The sequence below is a fragment of the Antennarius striatus genome, chromosome 1, assembly GCF_040054535.1.
Source record: "Antennarius striatus isolate MH-2024 chromosome 1, ASM4005453v1, whole genome shotgun sequence".
NCBI classification, from domain to species: Eukaryota; Metazoa; Chordata; class Actinopteri; order Lophiiformes; family Antennariidae; genus Antennarius; species Antennarius striatus.
Window position 1 is genome coordinate 22,846,695 of NC_090776.1, and position 14,631 is coordinate 22,861,325.

Below are 14,631 nucleotides of genomic sequence, written 5' to 3' on the forward strand. Positions count from 1 at the left end.
TTAGCAGTTTGCTCCCCAGGGGTAGCGATCCTGAACACGTCACACCTATTCAGCCACGCCGGTGTGCTCTGTTCATCCAGAACTCTGTTTCAGATCTGTCACCTCCACAGACCTCACAGAGGTGGAGCAAACTGGCAGTCTTATGCCTTTTGTTGCATCCAAAACATACATTGGTTTTGAATAAAGGTTCAGCGAAAAAGCTGCTGCGGGATAGCAGCTTGACTCTTTCTACCCACTTTTTTGCATTTCCATTGGAAAAAACAAACTTGGTTCTACTTTTTTTCCATGTGCTCCATTGGGGTTCCAAGCAAGCCAGAAGGGTACTAAAAGGTCACATTATGCAGACTCAGCTGAAGACCAATTCATCTTCCATGTTTAATGTGGTGTTTCTTTTTTTCCGTTAGACTCTTAAATCAGTATCTCTTGTGTGAAAGGCGCTCATAAACATTTACTATTTTTTTCTTTGATTCTTAGCGAAGTAAAGTAAGTAAAGTGAGAATCGAGAATCTAAATGTGTACCCTTTCTTCATGATGAATTTTGTGGTTCTTTGTTTTGACAGCAACTTAATCACATTTAAACCAATTTTATTCCTCCTTCAACGCGAGCTCTCCAGTTTGACCCACAGGTCATTTGGGAAAAAATAAAGGAACCTTGATTGATATCATTGTCGGGGTGTGTGTGTGTCACTTCCAGATGTTGAGAATGGATAGTCAGTCATCAAAGCTAAAATGCTTCACCATTATTTTCCGGAGCGTATCTGCCCCGTGAGGCCATTTTTCCTCCCCAACATTTGTCTCACTTTCTCTCACTTCACTTTCTTGTTAGCCAGACACAGTAATGTTCTGATCAGCTCTGCTTGTTTTGACACACAGGATTCACCTGCAAACACGATTCATTGTTTTTCCTTTCAAGTCTCCAACCTGAAATTCCTCCATGTCCACTCTACTTTCTAACTTTGTAAATCCTTAAACAGGGGCATGGGAATACCTTTTTAAATTCAAATCTCTACTCAGATTATAATCTCCTCCGTTACCACCTGTAACTATTCACTCCACAGAGGCTGTCAGAGTTTATAAATCCTCGAGTAGTGATAGTGACCGTCACACTTCACGCAAAGTAATCAGCTTTATCAGTGAGAGGTTCATTGAACTGCCAAATGCACACACAACTGTTGACGAATAAATATCCAGGTGAAAGAACAAACGCAGTGTTGAATGAATGAATGAGTGACTGAGGACCATTTTATCCAGATAAGGAAATGAGTGAAGACCAGACCAACAACTTAAGGAAAGAGTGCAACAACAGCCATCCATTTTGACTTTGGCCAGCCAAAAGAGGTAGTCGGGAAGAAACATGCGTATTATTAGTGTGTTGAAAATTTTACAAAATCGCAAATTTTTGATTTGATGTCTGAAGTACACTTTTACTTTTAGTGGCGGTTTTAAGTTTAACATTTAGAATTTTTTATCGAACAGCTGATAATCATCATTATTACTGTATGTTCTCTGTCTGAACTCTTCCACACACAGATGAGTGTATTTAATAAGACAATTAGGATCCTAAATACACACATGAAATGCAGGTTTCTTGTACACAATATTTTAATAATCTGATTACTGCAGAGATAAAGCAGTTTGATTATTTAAGGTCGGTGTGTCGTGGTTCAACAGTTATGCGATTGCAGAAAAATGGAAAACTGACCCAAATGTTCCTTTTCATAATGGTGTGATGTTTCTGGTACATCTTTCTCAGCTGCAAGCTGTTTGTCACCTCTTCCATCACCAGAGACTTCTCTGTAAAGCCTCAGCAAAAACCCAGCGAGATGAGCAGCTTCGTGAAAAGAGACTCTGACAATAGCTCTGCTTGATAATTGACTACGTGCCTTATTTTCCTCACAATCCCCTGAATGGAAAATCATGGAGATCTCTACCTGAATAATTGATATCTGCCCCAACCAAACCATCAAGAAGCCATGATCAAAAACAAAACATAAGATAAAATACTAGATTCCTGTGTCTGCCATCCAAATCCATGTAGACTTCATTAATATAGAACAGAGACTTATCATTCTCCAAGCAGCAGGGGAAAACTCCAGTGTTTTAAAGATTGTGTGACTTGTGAGTAAAATATTAAACAGTGTATGTCAGAAACATTCACTCAAGTAATTTTGTCTTTATTAAAAAATCTCGTCGTGGAGTGGTGCAATTGTAGGTTAAGTATTTTGTGCAGCTGAGAAGAATTAATTTAAATTGTTACAAAAAAAATTTGTAAAAAAAAAAAAGGAGAGAGAAAGCTGTGCAAAAATAATGATGGGAACAAAAAAATATATATTCTGAGAAATTCTTTATCTTTAGTGAATAAATATTCCATTGGAAGCATCGCTTTGATTTATATTCATGTACTATTTCTCTACCAAGTGTTTGTTTTCTAAAATCTGCTGTTTAATTTGATGCATCAGGAGAAATGTTTTCTCCTGACTCAACCCTGATAACCTCCCAGAGCAAAATCAAGACAAGGATTCAAAATGCACAAGTTCTGTATTTTTCTATTTTTCTGTTTCATAACAGATGGAAAATTCTCAGCGAATATTGGAAGACTTTATGCTCCCCTCGAGGGTTATTCCAGCTTACTTTTGTGGATCCTCTTCCTTTTGGAAGCAGCTACAATTATTCGCTTATACTGTATCTTCTAGGTGGATTTGTGGGATTGTTCTGAAAGCAATCAAGGTTCCTAGTTTATTTACCTTTAATAGTAGGTTACACATTACAAAAAGTTGACACTTGTACTGTCAGTGTCTCGGAAACAGCAGCTCCTCGGTGAAATTTAAAATCATGTCAGCCTCGGGATAAGATACATTGACAATACCTGCTGTGTGAATGGCATTCTTTGTGTTTGTTAATTAGAAGATGTTTACTTGCTAACATGCAAAACTAAAAGATACACACAGTATAAACTTAAATATTTAGCAAGCAGCAACACTGGTTGAGTTCATCCCCACAGACATGTGACAAGTTCAGATTAAAATAGGATTTAATGGACATTAAAAAACACCACAGGAAACAGATTGAAACTTTGGTTCGCAGTGATGAGCTGCAACGACCTGATTTGACTTTTGTGTTCGGCTCATTAGGGAGGCAGAAATATTTGATGGCCTGTTCTCATTTTTATGCACATGCATTTTTTATTTTTTCTGTTTGTTTTGTAAATTTTTTAGACCGTGTTAATATTTCACCAATCATTACAGATCAAACATTGTCCAAGTCAAGTTCTGTTTATCTGATCCCCATTGATAACCTCTTTTGCATTTTACTCATCAGGATGTGTGACTCTCATATTTGTGTTATAGCATGTTTATAGAAATCAGCAACTATGCTTGTAATTATAGGAAAACAGATGGAAGACTGAAAAAATCTTAATGTTTTTAGTAGAAAAAGTATTGATAGCAAGTAATTGGTTTTGGTTCAGAAAGATAAAGAAAGATGCCCTCAGTGACAGATTAACAGAATTCATCACCTCCATCTTTCCATGCCTCATCAGTTTGTTTTTCAGCTCTCAGCTGAATGCTGAAATGTTTTTGATTTATGAGTAGAGACTGAACCCAAGCCTGCAGTTTATAAAAAAATAACTCTATAAAGGGAAATGATGTAAAACAAAAGGCACAGGAAAATATGTTTGGGGTTTTGATGTTTTTGTGCTGAAGAAGCCACATGTGGTGAAAGGTTGAAGAACTAACGTCTCTGTTGGTTGAATGTAATGGACGAACAAATCCATATTTACAAGTTCAATAAGGGAAATGGTTCACTGTTCAACGTGAAAAATGACAGGAACTGCTTCATAATATCCGCCACTGTTCAACAAAAGGAAAGCATTGCAGCTAGCTTCTAAGAATTTGCTGATGTTAAGGGCATTGAGTATTTTCGGGAGAATTTTTTTTTTTTTTAAAAGATGAGAAAACACAAAAAAACCTTTGTATCCCACTGAAGGGCACAAGTGATTTCAGCACTTTAATGAGGAGGAAAGAACAAAAGGGGGAGAGATGACAAAGACCACTGCAAGTAAACCCATGACCCTTCTACTAAATTCTGCCTCTGCATATCCCCTCTTGGTAATAAACAAAGAAAGACAAAGCCAATCACCCTTCTCCTCTTTGAAGAGTGAATGTCAGTGTGATGTGCCAGCCACTGATGTGTCCTAATGAGTGAATTTTCCTCTCCTCCTGAGCCAATTGCAGGAGTCCTAATAACACCTATATAGTGGAAGACCCAGCACATAGACTAATTGCTTATTATCTGTATTTGTTGTCGGGAAAAAGTGCACTTCTTGTGAGAAACTAGGAGTAAGCATGTAAAAACGGTAACTTCTCTGCGTAAGAGCTCATGATCACAATGCAAGAGCTGCTGTGTTCTGCAAACCAAAGTGTGTTGTGTTTGTGTGTCAGAGTTCAGTCCAGCCTCTGACTCAACTCAGCACTTATCACAGTCTCAGGTTCTTTCTCATATCTTCTCCCTGAATGTTCTTGAATCCCCCCCACCCACCCAATTTAACAGTCAAACAAGAGAGAGCATCACTGTCCTCCCCACATCAGAGCAACTTCCTGCACGTCCCTGTAGATGCTGTGAAGCAGCGCTCAATATGTTGGTCCTTTGCAACAGCAGCAATTCGAGTAGATCGCATGATATTTTTTTTAAAAAATAGACCTCGTCTATCATCCAACCTGTCACTTGAATGACTCACAGGACAGCCAATCAGATGATATCTGACTTTTTCAGGAATGTAGGTCACTGCTCATGTCCAATGCTCTCCCGAACGTCTTGAATTATCGCTGCATGATCCATCAACAAGCCTCATGCGCTAAAATGCTCAACATGAAAGAGATCAAGACTAGCGATTATAGATTGAAATTTCATAAATAACGACTCATGAACATTTCAGCTTACAAACAACCTCACAGAACCAGTTGTGTTTGTAGGTTGAGGACTACCTGTACTGGTTTTAGAGATTCATTCATTAACAGTTCACAGTCAGCAGAGGAATTTATTAACAGTTAAAAAAAATACTAAAATCCATATTAATACCAGTATCCTGCAGTTTTGCTTTTTTTCATGCTACAAATTACCCACAAGAGAGAGCAACCTTTTCATGGCGCCTCTCAGTGGTTTGCTCTGCACCAACTTTACACTGACAGTTCAGAAGTGATTTTAATGACTGGGAATGCAGACATGAGTTTGTTTTCACTGATTCAAACAGGTTAGATATGAAAGCAGCCCTTATTGTATCAGTCCAGTAATTGACTGAAAACATCCCCAAACTGCAAGATATGCCATCAATTGTTCTTTTGTATTGAATACTGATTCATTCATTGTCCGGCATTTAAGATAAAAATTGCACTTCCAACTTCTGATAAAGAGTTGTGTCTTGTCTCAAAGGGTTTGTATTGTTAGCCATGAACCAAGTGTTTGAGACAACAAACTTAAAAATGGATTTGGGAGATTTTAGGTTTATAACTAAAAATACCCTTAGTAAGAAAGTGGAAAATATTGACACTTTTTTTTTTTTTTGTGCTCATGCAGTCCTGTTTGATGCATAATTAGTTCCAGGTATGCTCCCACATCGTAAATATGTTTTGTTCTTTGTTTTTCTAACTGAAGAGTGTGTACAATGAAGAGTTGTATCACACAAAAAAAAGATATGAATTTTTTTTTGGCAGTGTTGGGTCAGAGTCCTTTGGTCTAACTGTTCCCTGAGGATAAAATACTCTCCTGGTCTAACTCCTACTGATTTGAGTCATGGTGTGAGTGAGGGTAAACCAACAGTGTTGTGATCAATTATATCTGTAAATTAATTCTGAACCTCAGAGGCAGCCAGTGAAGAGAAAAGATGATAAAATAGCAGTAAAAGGATGTCATTTAGCCTCTGTTAGGAGTCTCCCTGCAACATTTCCTGCTTCCCTCAGCTGAAAGGGAGTTCAGTCATAAAAGATGAAAGCACTTCTGACCTTTTTATGTCGCTGCAAGATAAGAGCAGTTTCATCACTTCACAACCAAAACAGTTTAACCCGTCTCTTCACCTGCTACCATGTCAAATGAGAATAAAGAAATACACAGTGGTCTATATATTTAACCCCAGTCCAATTGTATAGTATTTAATGTATGTCAGGTGCTGCAGGATGTAAACACCAGCTGCTATATCCTGTTATAAACTACTCTGATGGACGTACTGCAGATCTTATTCAGGACCTATGGGTTGGAAAAGATAAGTCAGTCATGTTCTCATGGAGATGTCTGGCAAGAGTTGGTCAATATGGTCAAAAACAATATCGAAATAGTATTTTAAGCTGTATCAATACCCACATATATCAATAAATAGAGAAGAGGGAATGTTGTAAAGGTAATTGCCTATTACAGAAGACGATTAGGTCTTTGGTGTTTCGAATCTACAGGGAGATGCTGAGATCAAAAGGCATCTGGCTTTTGCTGAAGCAAGATATTTCTTCCCATTGAGTTCAGACACGGGTGGTAGTGGTAGATAATGAAAAGCAATAGTTATGAAATGATGAAGAGTTGTGAGGCCTGGGCAGTGATGAAGGTTGAAATGGTCTGCTTAGCAACAGCATGAATGTATTAAGCGAGTGAGAGAATCACGCTTGTAAAGACAGCGGCGAGATGATAGGTTAACATGGAAGGTATGTTGCTATGCTATGCTCAGTTTGACAGTCTCAGACAATGACAGCAGGCAATTAAGACTCAGCATGTGCTGTAGATGTGATGGGAGAAGAGGATGTAGCACGATGATATGAGAAATAAAGTTTAGACCTAAGCATGCAGGAGAAAAATCTTCCTGACGGCTTCATTTTATTCTGACAGTGATGGACTGTTGTGCTTTGTCCTGTATTACAACTGTTGGTATTTACCTGTGTGAGAAAAATATTCTTTAAAAAAAATTACGAAACATCATTTTGAAAAACAGGATTTCCTCAAACCTGAGCCATCAACCGAACAGGTGAGAAATATTTAGATTGTAAACTCAGCGTTATTTCAGTAACATAAGTGATTTAACATAAATGTAAAATGAGCAGAGGAAAAAAAATGATCCAAAGACCAACAGCTGTTCTAATGTGTAGAGGATTTTCTGTGGTGTCGTCCAAGAGGCTGTGAATGTGAGGCGTTTTTAAAGTGCTTGATCTCCTGCAGATGACAGCTGCTTTGATTTTGACGTTGTAGAAACACAAGCATGTGCTGAAATTTTCATGTGTATGATGACACCTGTTTTTTTTACTGACTGAATTCTGCATCAAGTTCTTCTCCTCCCTCAGAAACGAACCTCTGTTTCTCCCTGTCGCGCTTACAATCGGTGTACAATGAATATTTGGACATGCACCACAGCATTTTATATTATGACTTCATGCACAGTTATTATAGACGTCCAGTGACAATCAGGATCAAACATGATCGTACAGAAATACGTATAAGGCTGATTAGTCACAGTAACACTGCTGAGATTAAACCTTGAATTCTTGGACCAACTCTTAAATCCGATAGATAGATAGATAGATAGATAGATAGATAGATAGATAGATAGATAGATAGATAGATAGATAGATAGATAGATAGATAGATAGATAGATAGATAGATAGATAGATAGATAGATAGATAGATAGATAGATAGATAGATAGATAGATAGATAGATAGATAGATAGATAGATAATCCATGACAGACGATTACTGCTTGATATTATCTCCTCTAGGTTTTTAGGCTAGTCACCCACAAACAATTTTTTGACTGTTGAACTCTTCATGTTTTCTTATTTGATGTCAAGTATTATTCGAGTTAACTGAGAAATATAATGGAAAAAAAACAGAGTAATCAAACATTAAGTGGTGTGTTGGACTTTTGATTACAAGGAAGGGCATCAGCAAGTCATTCACATAAATGTGGTAGAATACCTGAGTGGCTTAAAGCCTTGATTAACCTCTACACCCCCAATAATAAAATTAATTCAGCGGAAGTAGAGATGTAAAAACCAGGGGGTCCTCCCATCTCCCCACAAAACGCACCCTGATTAAAAGTACTGTACATATTGTGACTGAAAAGGCCCAAGACACAAGGTGTGACTTTACGGATCAATGACTTTACTTGAACTATTGACAGATTGCATCTAGAAAACAGTGAAAAAGTTATTGATCCAGGTCTTTTATTTTAAGTCACAGCCTAACATCTTCTCCCCAAGCAGGGAGAGGTGAACAAAAATAATTTGATAAAGTAGAGCGATTTTGTCTCTTTTATGAAATGAAAAGTAAGTTCATATAAGATCAGCGGGTTAAATGGTTGAAAGACTGAATATTCAGACTCTGATTTTTGTCATATTTTTAATGACAATCAGTTTATGCATGTTGGTCGCGTGTGCTTATCTCTTTCGTGCATCCTCTGTGACTGTGGGAGTTGACAGGTGTGAAACATGCACACAAGGAAATCATAGTTCTTGCAGCACCCCACTCACTCCTGGAGTGTTAATGGAAGCTGAGGGAGTGGATCACCTGACTGCACACCCGTTTTTGCTCCAGGAGTTTGGCCGTGCTTTACTTGAGTTGGCACCAAAGTTAGTTGACTGACTGCGTGCTCAAGAGACCACTGGGCCCATTTTACTGGGGCTTTTGCTGCAGTATTAATGATAAAATTTCACTCTGGATAATAGCAAGGAATAAATAACCTTTTTCTCTTACCGTACTTTAAAAGCAATGCAGCTTTTCCCAAACAACAACCTCTTGTCAATGTCCAAACACTGCAGGCCACAGGTGAATGAACCACAGTGTGCCGCTCAGAGCTGGTTCTCATACAGACTCATATCTCCACATTTATATCTTTACCAGTAGCTTTTAGTAATGCAGCTGCATGTCAGTGGCAGAAACTGGAAAAAGATTTTGCAGACATTTTAAAAATGTGATTGAGTGATGTAGGCTAGTGCTCCAGTAGAGCTCGGTGTCTGTGCTCCTGTTGGTGGGGGAATCATTCATCAAATAACAATTAGCCATATACTGTAGCACACTGTGAACCCATTATTGGGAGGTTCTGCTGGTATATTTGTCAATCATATTGAATGTGCAGTACTGCAACAACACAGACTATACTGCTGGGATTAGCCTGTCCAAACAACAGCAACCCCGTTAGGGGATCAGTACTGAGGAACCCGTCTCTGTAGGCTCAATTAATATCCACCACAAGATGAATGGACCTTCAGGCTTGTTAGCACCGAAGGACTTTCACAGCTTCCATGCTGTCTGTAGTTTAATCTTTACTGAGATACTTCCCTTTTGCTTCACAGTGGTGAATGTTTAGGATGTGTTTGTTCAAGCGCGTGCCATTCATTGGGGATTGTTCTGTTGACTTCTTTCGTTAAGTGGAAAGTTTAATTGCAGGCAACAACGTTATGCTTATACTACGCATTGTTTTGCCTATTTAAATAATGTATAATGTATAATCAGGTGATTATACTTATAGTTTTTCTATTTTAATGATCAAGTTACTCTGTTTAGCAAGGGACTAAACTTTCACTCAAATGAGAGAATGATGCTGTTGTGTTTAACTGCTATCACAAACTGAGAATAAGACATGGTGAGGCATCAGACCTGCTCACGTAAGACACAAAGCAAGTGATCGGCTGTTTCTGGCACAGTCGGGCCATAATTTTGCATTTGCTGTGTTGATTTTACTTTATTAAGAGTCAGTAGTGGCCAACAGAAACACATTACACTCCTATTGTACTGTTTGTAATGCAACAAGTGATGTGTGAATCACATCTATACCAGGCTGGGTTATGTGGATTAGTGGGTATAATAATGAAAAAAACTTTTACGTTGTCTTTAAGTCAAATTTATAGGATTCCTGATGAATACATTTCTCATGAATGTGCTGACAAGTAATTGGTTTGATATATATCTCCATATGGTTTGTTGTGAATTATTCCTGATAACCTCAGTCTGGCAGCAGTAACCTGAAATGTGGAAGCTTCATAATGATATTGCTCTGTCTTTTTATTGTCTAGTCTCAGTATGCTACAGGGAACAGTTACCTTCACTTTTACTGGGATATAATAACAGATATTATCAGCACAGTATTCATCAAATGTCTGTTCCAGCTAATTAGAACATTTTAATTAACACCACATTATTATTAACCATCACATGGAATTCATTGAACTGAGAACTTTTTTAATGATAATAAAAGTAATTTTACTATTGTTTCATATGGTTCATTCATTTAAATTAATTTCTGTAGATACTGTGCCGAGGCGGTTCATTCATACAACTTTCTCTTCTTCACTGAGCTCACTGCATATAAAATGAAATGACACTCCTCCACTGGTTTAACACCAGCAATTTCTCACCAGCAGCTGGTATTTTCATAGATCATAAATATCGATGTGTTGACTAAATCTCCGCAGTGTTAAGACTTGCAGAAGGCAACACATTATGGAGTTCCAGTATAATCCTGTAACAGATACAAGGACTCAAATGAATGTTTGTTTATACCAAATGAAAAAGCCAGCATAACTTCCATACTGTCGACAGTGTTTCTTGGCGGTGTTAAGGTGTGGACTCTCAGATTTCAGAAATACAGAAAGTATGCAGGCACAGTTTGGAAACCTTAAGAGAAATTTGTATCTGATTTCTATACTCTTAATTTTTGACATTCATACCAATCACCTGTGGGCAAACCTCCTTCACTCTAAAGCTCACTCAGACATTTGGTTCTAAAGGGCATTGCAGTCTCTTAGAAGCAGTACAGAATTTCTAACAGATGACACCAGTGTTTAATGGAGTCTGCACATGAACTGAGTCCATCAGTGAGGACTGGAGGCAGTAATATACTGTTTGTCACACTAAATAATGGTAGTTGAAAGTCTCTCAGGGCTGTCAGTGTTGCTCAGCAATGAAATGAGTCAAGCTTGCTCTTATTTTGAACTCGCTGCACCACTTACTCCAGCAAACATTGCTCATTAGCCCCCAAATAATTATTAAAAGGTACTAAGTGTGTTAGTCTGTTGATAAATTCAGGGAAGTTTGGTTCAAGTTCTCTCTGCATAGGTCAAACAACATTATCAGCTAGAGAGCAGACTACTTACTGCTGGTGTGGATTCTCGCCATGCGTGCAAACTCTTGGTGTTTCTGTTGAAGGATAGTCAATCAGTCTTTGTTAATGACAGGCTACCCTTCACCTGATAACTGACACAAGGAAACAGCATTCATCACAGGAATAATATTTGCCCTTTCATTTCTCAACACTCATCACCTCATGTCCAACCTCACCAGTAGACTGAGAGGCTCTGGCCCTGATAAACACTCGTGTAATTTGTCTTCCTGTGTCTCGTAGACACTCCAGGGAGGGGTGAGGATGATCAGGTGGACACATCATTCTCCGACTCGTCACTGTTTGCTCACTGGGGCCAGGAGCTCAGTCCGGATAACCGCAGGGTGGCACTGAAGATGTTCCAGTACTATGGATATAATGGCTACCTCAGTGACCGACTCTCTCTAGACAGGCCAATACCAGACCTCAGGCCTGATGGGTAAGACTACAGGTAGAATGCTGTTGAAACATGGTCATGGACTCATTATCTTCTAAAATGTGTTCAATACTGATGTAGCACGTCCAAATCAACTAAGAACTACTTTGTAAGCTTAAAAACAATTACTGAAGAACTTTTAGGACTAAAAGATGGATTTGAACAATCTTCTACAAAGCTTGACAAACAGAATTGTAGCAAATTTCTGAAATATTTTTGAATATTTTTCGTGCTGAAAAGATCCTGTTAACTGAATTCCTGTTTAGACCTGAGAATGTATTAATATGTTTAAATATGTACACACACATGCACACACAGTATGATAAATATAATTTTAACAGTCTTGCTGAAGTTCTGGTTTTGAACTCTTTGAATCTATAAAAACACAACTACCCTGCTTAAATTGTCAGGACAGGTTAGATTAGCAGCACACTTATGTCCTGCTAATCATACTGTCCTTTTAGTCTGAATGTCTAGTCACATCAAATGTTTCCAACATCCCAAAACGCAATGGAAGAACAACGCCCACACCAGTTAACCAGAGTCTAGTAAACATGAACTGGACCATTGTTTTCTGTCCTCCACGCTGCTACGCTGTTTGAATTATCAAGTTGACATCACTTTCCCTGCAAAGGCCTGGAGGGGACAGGCATAAGGAGAGACACATGGACTGTACCAACGTCCGTCGCAAATCCCTCAAGGTACCATCTGCAGGTGGTAGACCAAGTGCATATTGTCCATCTGCAGCCTACAATTAAACCTCACAATATCGTAGTGTCACTTCACAAAGAAAGACCTTCAAGGTTCAAAGTAACTATTACTGTGTAAAGGAAAATAATTAAATTAGTTAAATACACCTTAACTTTGTGTATTATAATGTGAAAAAGGAAAAAAGCTTTACTTGTCAAGTATTGAAAAGTCAATGAGATGAACTGATAAAAGGAACCTAACAAATCTGTTCAATATGATCATAATTGCATTACAGCACGATGCAGGTTTAATTTTTTTCAATTTATGGTAAATTATAACGTCCCTCAGGGTATTTTCAAAGGCGTGCAGTTATTCATATGCTGTGGAAAGTTAGATAATGTCCTGGACAAAGAGCACTTCAATTCTGCAAAGTCTACACATCATCTTCAGCACAGTTTGGCTGTTGCTCACTTTTTAGCACCTCTCATGTTCACATTGCCAAGGTTAAACAATCACACAAGATGACATCATATTGCAAGGACTGACACGGCTCTTTACGATCTGCACGTCGGTTTCTACGGAATACACTTCCCTAAGAGCACCCATTCTCATTAATGCTGGCTTCTTACACTCATTTGAAACTGTTCTGGGTGGGTACATTAATCACACACATGTTGCACATAATTCCCAAATGTAATGCTCAAGTCGTGATCTTCACTAAATGCAACAGGCTTCTGTGTATAATGTGTAGCATGATGTGATAACAGTGGTGTGATTTTACTCAATTTAATTGGCACGGCAGGACATGGATAAGCTGTCACAATGCCAACATAATACACTCTGAACAACGATGTTTAGCGGTCATGACAAGAGGATTATTATGGAAACAATCCACATACTGCTAATGAGGGAATCTTTTAGCACACATTTCGGTTTCAGATACCTTAATTCAAACTGAAAGTGACATGACCAGCAGCTCCCTAGTCATATTTCTGCTGCCTGCTCTGCATTTTTCTGGAAATAGGCTTCAGTTTCCTCCTCAGAGAATAGACTGACTTCCTCATTCACAATAAAAATGTCTGCATGCTGCAGCAAAAAAACAGTCCCCTAGCAGTCAAAGAGTGAAGCTTGATTGATATTTATTAGTCCTAAACTGATCCCTTCTGTAATTGCTTTACAGGTGCGCTACTATTCCTGCGGCACTCTCATTAAATTTCCAAAGCTCATCTGGCCATGAACTGGTGCCAGTGCTTGCATTTACACCTTGATTTATGAAAATAGGGTCCTGCTTGCTTGGTCTGCCAAGTGTCTGGGATGGCATGAAATCTGACTTTACATTGCTCTTTAGAAATCAAGGTTAAATTTATGTGTTGTTCCTCTAGATCGTATACAGGTCTAAAGATTAGCTCAGACGTTGTCTTGTAATGATTTGTTACTTCTTTCACAGGTGCCGGAACAACACTTATCCTTTAAACCTTCCTCAAGTGAGCATTGTGTTCATCTTTGTGAATGAAGCCCTGTCTGTCATCCTTCGGTCCATTCACTCCGCCATCAACAGAACGCCCTCGCACCTTCTCAAAGAAATAATCCTGGTGGACGACAACAGCAATAACAGTAAGTATCGTCATTTCAAAATAGAGCCATTGTCCAATTTTAGCTTAGCACACACAGCCAGGCTTAACATTGCCGCCAAGCTTTGAATTTCTCGATATATTTAAGTGGTGTATGTCCTGCTGTTGTTCCAAGATAAACCCAACTCTTCATCATAAAGAGGAATACACAGGTACAAGAGTGACATGTAAAAATGGATTAAACAGTGTGTTATACTGGTCTAAAATAGGTACCATTTGTAGCATGTGGGACTAATTTGCATCAACTAGTAATTTTTTTGAAGGTTGAAAGTTAGGTTATTTCAAATAGTCTGTGTTCACTTTAACAGTGTTGTCTGTGTAGTAGATTCCCACTGTGTGGAAGGCAATTCTGAGAATTTAATCGTGTTTGTATCATTGAGTATAAAGTCATCCTCTTTTTTAATTAAGAGGCTTTTCTCACTATGTAATATATTAACTTCAAGGTGTATAGTAATTTTTAATGCCAGAAACCTTTTTTTTGCATCAATATTCTGGAAAAGATAAACTTTTTTGTATTCCTATCTAATTTGTAACTGCAAACAAATTATTCGGAAGTCAGTTCTGGTTGAAGTGTGATGATGCAACTTGAGACCTCCACAGTACGATGTTTAATTAGGCTCAAAACCTCTGCACTAAAAAATCAATTGCAATTCAAATGACATGGGTGCACAGAACACTGACTGCAAGCAGAAAACTATGCTCACGAGAGAGTATTTCTGCTCTGCGAGCACACTGCAAAGTAACCTT

At 38.3% G+C, this 14,631-nt stretch overlaps 1 protein-coding gene across 2 annotated transcripts in view; it reads left to right on the top strand.

Moving 5' to 3' along the window:
* Window positions 1-14,631, top strand: part of galnt18b (UDP-N-acetyl-alpha-D-galactosamine:polypeptide N-acetylgalactosaminyltransferase 18b) — a 68,442-nt gene that overhangs the window by 18,552 nt on the left and 35,259 nt on the right. For both annotated transcript variants that reach the window (XM_068321704.1, XM_068321695.1), the window contains 2 exons: window positions 11,371-11,566; window positions 13,701-13,867. In XM_068321704.1, coding sequence (XP_068177805.1) covers window positions 11,371-11,566; window positions 13,701-13,867 — 363 coding nt within the window. The remainder of the gene's footprint in view (window positions 1-11,370; window positions 11,567-13,700; window positions 13,868-14,631) is intronic.